The 7,402-nt window shown below is 40.5% G+C and overlaps 1 protein-coding gene across 2 annotated transcripts in view; it reads right to left on the bottom strand.

Annotated features, from left to right (window-relative positions):
• Positions 1–513: 513 nt before the first annotated feature.
• The window catches only part of LOC106938728 (uncharacterized), a 21,884-nt gene continuing 14,995 nt past the window's right edge, over positions 514–7,402 (bottom strand). Inside the window, exons 3-7 of one of the 2 annotated variants that reach the window (XM_015020868.1) lie at positions 4,211–4,288; positions 2,644–2,748; positions 1,969–2,319; positions 850–1,176; positions 514–692 (exon numbers count right to left, since the gene is read on the bottom strand). In XM_015020868.1, coding sequence (XP_014876354.1) covers positions 529–692; positions 850–1,176; positions 1,969–2,319; positions 2,644–2,748; positions 4,211–4,288 — 1,025 coding nt within the window. In that variant the 3' untranslated portion in view covers positions 514–528. The remainder of the gene's footprint in view (positions 693–849; positions 1,177–1,968; positions 2,320–2,643; positions 2,749–4,210; positions 4,289–7,402) is intronic. The other variant, XM_015020867.1, reaches the window with a different exon arrangement.

Here is a 7,402-nt window from a genome sequence, read left to right as displayed (position 1 = left end):
CAGCGGAGCTAACAAGTTTCATCACCACAGAGAGCGACTATGTCATTTTGAAGTCCATCTGACATGAAGTACAACAAACCAAGAGAAGAACAGAAACATCAGGCTACTGGTCACTAATGATGAAACAACACAAATTCAAAACATGTTAACGTAATCCCTAGAAATGCTCTAGCTAGTTTGCCATTTGTTGCCAAGTGACTGATGATAATGTTGGTGACAAGCTTTACCCAGAATGCACCTGGAGACAATAAGGACGACTCATTTGTAGTTTTGTGTCGTAAAGTCAAATATAAGAGTGAAAATAAAGCCAGTCATGTAGCACAACATTTTATTCATTATTTTACACCCACTATGTCACTAAAATCAGTCAGTCTGGTAAAGTTTTTAGCAACCATGAGTCAACAATGGGGCACCCTATTATATAAGCTATCTAAATCAACACCAGACTGAGAGTTGAGTTAGAAATCAACACTGGACTGGACTAAATCTTTGGAACTTTTAGGGAATCTAACTCACTCACACACACACTCATGTTGTTGAATTAACAAAGCATTTTAAACTTTCCGCACTTGTGCTGGAAATCTGACACTTTGCTGTGTGTTGTCTCTGCTGTGTCCAACCAGCAGCAGGTGGACAGAATGTCCTCAGTGAGGACAGCAGGAAGCTGCAGACTGTCCCCAGCAGCTGTTGGACTCTGGTCCCTGTCTGTCCTGGACCTCTTCCTCCTGCTCTGCTTCCTCATCTTCATCCCTCTTTACATCACATTGACCTTTGACCTTCTAATCAGCCAATCATCACTATTAATCAGAACCAATCAACTGATTGAAAAAATAAATTTAAACCACTGACCTTTGACCCAGAGATTAACTTGTTTCACCATCAGGACGTCTCTGTCTCTGTAGACTCTGCAGGTGTAGATGTTACTGTCTTCATATCTCGGCCATCTCAGAGTCAGACTGAGGTCTTTAGTCTCCAGCAGGTTTTCATCCATCCTGGTTCTGGTTCTGTAGTACTGGTGCTGTTCTCCAGACTGATCAGAACCGTTCTGATACACATGGACCGTCCTGTCATATTTGTCCACCCACTCCACTTTAGTGTCTCCATCCAGACTCTCTGTGGTTCTGCAGGACAACAGGACAGACTCCTCCCCTGATTTCACCTCCACCTGTTCTGGGACTGAGAGACAACAGAGGACAAGATGAGTTGGACAGACAGCAGCAGCTCTGAGGACATGTCCTCTGACTGGATGAAGGTCCAACATGTTGGACTGGTTTCATCTGAAATGTGTCCCATGTCTCCACTGAACAGAGACACTGTTGTCTCTGCTGTGTCCAACCAGCAGCAGGTGGACAGAATGTCCTCAGTGAGGACAGCAGGAAGCTGCAGACTGTCCCCAGCAGCTGTTGGACTCTGTCTCCAGTTGGACTCAGACTGGCAGAAAGACGAGGACACGTCTCCATGGAGACCAGCAGAGGACAGGCTGCTCCGTCTCTTCAGAGTGGACCAATCAGAGGACAGGAAGCAGAACCTCAGAACTTCCTGTCCTCTGTTGGAGACAGAAGGTCCAGTTGGACTGAGGCCAGTTCTGTCAGGGTTCTGGTTCTGTCCCACATCAGGACGTCCTTCAGTCCACATGGACATGAAGCTCTGAGTTCTGGACGGGTTGATGGAGCTACTGGACCAGGAGGTTCTGGAGCTGAACAGAGATCCAGAATGTTCCAGAACCAGCTGGAGGTTCTGGACCTCTGAGGCCCGGTTCTGATGGGTTCTGGAAGGATTCAGGGTTCTGATGGAGGTCAGAGGTTGAATGGTTCAGAATCAGAACCAGCTACATGTCAATATTAACTCGTCAATGAGACACAACCAGAACCAGAACCGATCCAGTTCAAACAGAGAAAAAAGATGGAACTGGTTCTGATCCAAACAGTTCCTCTGGTTGACCTCTAAACATACATTTAAACCACTGACCTTTGACCTTTAGCCAGACTTGTTTCTCCATCAGGACGTCTCCCTTCCTGTTGTAGACTCTGCAGCTGTAGAGGTTCTCGTCTTCATCAGTGGGTCGTCTCAGAATCAGACTGAGGTCTCCAGTCTTCAGCAGGTTTTCATCCATCCTGGTTCTGGTTCTGTAGAACTCGTCCTGTTCTCCAGGCTGATCAGAACCGTTCTGATACACATGGACCTTCCTGTTGTCTCTAACATTCCTCCACTCCACTTTAGCCACAGACAGTCTGTATTTACAGAACCACAGGCGATGTGGGACCTTAAAGGGCAGCAGGACAGACTCCTCCCATGGTTCCACCTCCACCTTTTCTGGGACTGAGAGACAACAGAGGACAAGATGAGTTGGACAGACAGCAGCAGCTCTGATGTTCTCATGACTGTTTCCTCCCTGTCTCTCTGTCTCCTGGAGGACAGAGACATGTGTCCATGTCCCCTGATCTGGTGAAGAAGTGGAACCAGCTGCTGCCTGGCAGCAACCCACCAAGCTCTGCTCCATCCTCACCGACTCTTTAGGTTCTGTTTGTCCTCAAGCTGACAGAGAGACAGGAAGCTGCTGACCCACAATGCACCAGGAGCTGCTATGGAGGAGAGCAGACCCTGACCAAAGGCATTATGGGTAATGCAGCTCTAGAGACTTGCCTGGTTTCCAACGGAGCCAGAAATAAAATGAAACTCCTGCAGCAGCAGCCAGAACCAGTGGAACCAGTAGAACCAGTAGAACTATGGCCCAGAATGGAAATTGTTCTGTGGAGACAAATGAAGATGGAGGAGTTTTAATAACAGAATATTTTAATAATCAGATGATTTTTTCCATTAAATCTGATTTAACAGAGAGGAAACTGGTTGATTCAGAGTTTGACTCGAAGAGATCTGATTGGTGGAGCTGGTTGCCCTGGTAACCAGAACATGATCTGGATCAGTCCAACCTGATTCTGATTGGTTGATATTGATAGAAAGTCAGAATGACAAGCTGATAGAACCAGAACCGGTTCTGGATCAAGTTGATCCAGAACTGGTTCTGGATATTCTTTTTGTTTAAATTATGGTTAATTTAACCTGACTGAAATGTTTAGTTTAATTATTAGAAATTTAATAATTGCATTTGAATTTAATATTCCTTTGAGTGTTTGCACATAATTGTTTTTTTGATAGAACATTAATGGGTTTTCTGGCCTTTTCGGTCGGGTTTTTCCCCCCTGATGGATCAGATCCTCTTTTGGATTTAACGATGGTGAGCTAGGAAACAGGACAAGAACTTTATGATCATGGAATTGATTTATTTTGAGTTAATTTGTCTCTCATTGTGCATTTGTAACTGTCTGTTTTATTCAAATCACTAATATATTCACCAAAACTAAAACCATTGAGCGTCCATATGACCTTAAAACTGATCGCTCTCTACACAGAGATCCTGCTGTAGTCTGAGTGAGGTGGCATCATGTCAGTTATGAAGGAAATCATGTCCTTCTTTTCTTCTCCCTCTTCCATAAATGTGTAGATTGTTTCGTCTCGCTCTGATTCCAGTTCCTCACATTTAGCAGAGCGATTAGCTTCTCTCTGTAGCATCAGTCGTAGCTCATGGAGCAGCTGGTCCTCCGTGTCGCTCGCTCTGGTTGGTGTTGGTTATTTCCTGCTCTTGTTTTGTCGTTCGCTCAAGAACGTCTGTCAGTGACGACTCAACCCTTAAAGTATCTTTATTATTAGCATCTGCATGATCCTTTCTCAGTTGCATTATCTCTGTAGCATCGTCTCCACTGTGTCTTTAGCTTCACTCATGTCTGAGGCTTCAGGATGTTGTCAGGCTTCTTTATTAGTGGATTTACTTTTCTAATCAGATTATTTTCTGACAGACATCTTTAGTTGTAGTAATTTGTTGTGGAATAAGTGGAGCTTTTCTTTCAGAGCTGCTTCATCATTAACCATCTTTTATAATCTGTTGTTCACAAGATACAAATAAACCTGATTTTCATCCAACAGCTTGATGGTTAATTTTTACACAACATAACTTGGACATAGTTGGATATTGAAAGGTAAAAGATTCAATCAAATTCAATTGGCATGAATCAAAGTTGAAAGGTTAGGATTAATCAAATATGTGACCTTTAACCTCTAGTTTGACCAGGTAGGAGATGACTGAAGATCATCATCATCTGATCTGGATCAGAACCAGGAAGCTGCTGGTTCTGATCCAGAGACAAACTCTCACCTGGAGGAGGAGGAGGAGAAACCTGGAGGCTGATGGTGCTGATCAGTTCCCCCACATGTTTTTCTGTATCAATTCGACATTCATACGTCCCGCTGTCATTAGTCGTTGTGTNGACCAATAAAAGAAATGTGTTTTAATACCAAAAGAGTTAACCTTCAAATAATTATGTTCAGTTATGCATTCAGTACTTGGTCAGGAATCCTTCTGCAGCCTTCAATGCAGCGTGGAGGCCATCAGCCTGTGGCTCTGCTGAGGTGTGATGGAGCCCAGGAGGCTCCGATAGCGGCTTTAAGCTCATCCGAGTGCACATATGGACGAGTGGAGCATCACTTCACGTTATTTATCTCCAAATATTCTATCAGATGCCGTCTTAGTTCCTGAATCACTGATGTGTTTGTGAGCAGAGATACTTTTAGTCTCCAGGGGCATGAACAATATGTCATCAAAGGGTTCAACCTTTTCTTAAATAAATCAGTGGACATTTATTTGCTGTTATTTTCTCCATTGTATAAACGCTCACTAGTCTCTCTTTCCATTGATTTAAAGTAGGGGGTAAAGGTTTGTACCAACATACAGTTATAATTGTTTTTTGGCTACAAGGATTCCAAACAAGTACCGTTTTTATTTACTAAATAAATTACTTGGGGGTTTCCCCAGAACAAAGACCAGGGGGTTCCATTCAATATAAATGTGTAAAATATTTTAAATTTCCTCTCTAATTCCCTCCCAGAACGTTTTAATCTTTGGACAATCCCAGAAGAAATGAGTGTGATCTCCGACTAGTCCACACTGTCTCCAGCACAAATTTGATTTAGTTTGATAAAATTTTGAAATAATACATGGTGTTTTGAAATATCTAACGATCACTTTCCAATAAAATTCTGTCCATGTTGGACTGTTAAGTCAGTTTCTGTCCATTTTCACACACTTGTTCCCGCTCCTCATCCTCAATCACAACATTCATTTCTAGTTCCCACCTTTCCTTTATCCCAGGAGGCCCCTCTGTCATACATGACTAAACATTTGACAAAGTTTTATCAGAGTTTTTCTCTTTGGTGATCTTTATGAAGAACATTTCTAAATCAGTAGGTCGTGATTTAAGAAGAGACCATTCAGTATGGGACATCAGGTATATTCAACCCATAATTCTCCTTGATCCGACTAAATGATTTCAGAATCTCTCCCTCAAACAAGTCATCAATACAAATCAGATTCTTGTTTTGCCAGATTCAAAACCCTGAATCCTGTTGCCCTGGTAAAAAGTCTATTATATCCAAACATTTCTAAAGCCCTAGATATAAATTGAGGAGCTTTCATATTTTTTAATCATGCTTAAAGTCTTTTGTTTGCTTTTCATCCACGTATTTGTAATTTTGTACTTGTTCCAGATTTCAGTTGAGCAAAATTCAAGGGCCTGTAATGAAAATGTGGGCCATGCGCTTTGTTTCAGTGTCAGCCATGTTGTTTCTTTAGTCTGTATTAGCCAATAATATAATTTTAAATTTGGTAACTTAAGACCTCCATAAGGCTTACCACTGGTCAGCTGTGTCAATTTTATTCTGGCCTCTCTTTTCCGCCAAATAAATGTAGAGATTATTTTTTGCATTTTTTTTATCTTGATGTTGGAATCCAAATAGGAAGGGACATAAAAAAATCAACAATCTGGGGAGAATATTCATTTTGACTGTTTCAATCCTTCCAAAAAGAAAAACGGTAAAATTTCCCATGTTTCCCAAATTCATTTTGAGTTTGATCCAATAACTTCCCATAATTTGTTTTGTATAATTTGGGGACATCCGTGGTAATATTGATTCCCAAATATCGAAACCCGTTAGGTGACCAGTTGAAATTCACTAATTTGGATAGTTCTGGAGGCCAGGTCCCTCTTATCATGGCCTCTGGTTTTGATTCATTTACTTTGTATCCTGAGACTACACTGAAGTCTTTCAAACCTTTTAAAATATTTGGTATAGAAATTATTGGGTCTCTAATATACAGTATGACATCATCAGCATACAGTGACAGTTTGTGGGTCCTAATTTTATCTGGTATACCTAGGATTGATGAGTCTGACCTGATTAGCTCTGCTGAAGGTTCTATACTGATAGCAAAGAAGATCGGCGACATTTGTTGGTTTTTCCATAAGTACTTCATAAATATGACGTGATATACCTCTGTAACCCGCAATTACTCAAGACTTTTGTTTTTGCCAGCCCACTTCCTGTTTTGCCCCAAACTACCAGCTTATTAAAGCCCCGCCTGCAGCAAGTACACCTTGCTGCAGCAAACATGAAAAACAACATTATCAACAACAATAAAAATACCATATACAATGAATACATAAGAAATTTAATTGAGCAAAAGTTAATAACGAATAAATTAATTAGGTTCACAGACGAATAACCAGGATTGTTAAACAAGCAATAATCCACATTTTTGTTTTGTTGGTAGAGTCTTATATATAGGAAAACATATAATTAAACTATTCAGTCTTCTAAGGTGGACATTTTTCTTTGAGTCTAAAACAGTAAAATAAAACTCATTAATAGAATCACAATATCAACAATTTGTGCATCAAGTAAACACTTAGTATGCTACAGGTAAATGTTATCATTTAATTTGGCTAAGAATAATTATTGCACTGTCAATGAATGACGTCTAATAGATGTTCTATAGTTACCAGAGGAACACAGTAACGCCTTCATGAGCTCACACTGATGAAAAAAAGAGGATGGATGCTCTCTACTGAAATATTTTATGCTGTCTTCCATGTTCTTTCAGCAAACAGTTGAGACAGAGTTGTTTTTGGTTTCACCATTATTTACCTACTATTTTTCCAAGTATTCTTAAAAGATTGTCTCTTAGTCTGCAGCTCATGTGACCAAACTAACCGAGGAGATGAAAAGCTAAAGCCCTCAACAGTTAAAACTTGAGATGACTTAAAACATAAGTTACATTTTTAAATTTTAACATTTTAACTCATTGTTAAAATGCTAACATTACTTAACTAGAGGTAATATTAGCTAATGTTTCCTCTAACTAACTAGAGGTTTTGCACGAGTTGCACTTGTTAGGTAACCCCAAGATCACTGGGTCTTCTTAAAAGATAGAGTGACGTTTCTTAAAAATGTAGTCAGTGTTTCAGCAAAGTTGAGCTGACTGTCCTGGAATGATCCAAGGTATTTAAAATGT

The sequence above is a fragment of the Poecilia latipinna genome, unplaced genomic scaffold (genome assembly GCF_001443285.1).
Source record: "Poecilia latipinna isolate Pla-1442-1.1 unplaced genomic scaffold, P_latipinna-1.0 Scaffold2677, whole genome shotgun sequence".
Taxonomy (NCBI): Eukaryota; Metazoa; Chordata; class Actinopteri; order Cyprinodontiformes; family Poeciliidae; genus Poecilia; species Poecilia latipinna.
This window is presented reverse-complemented; position numbering and strand designations above follow the sequence as displayed.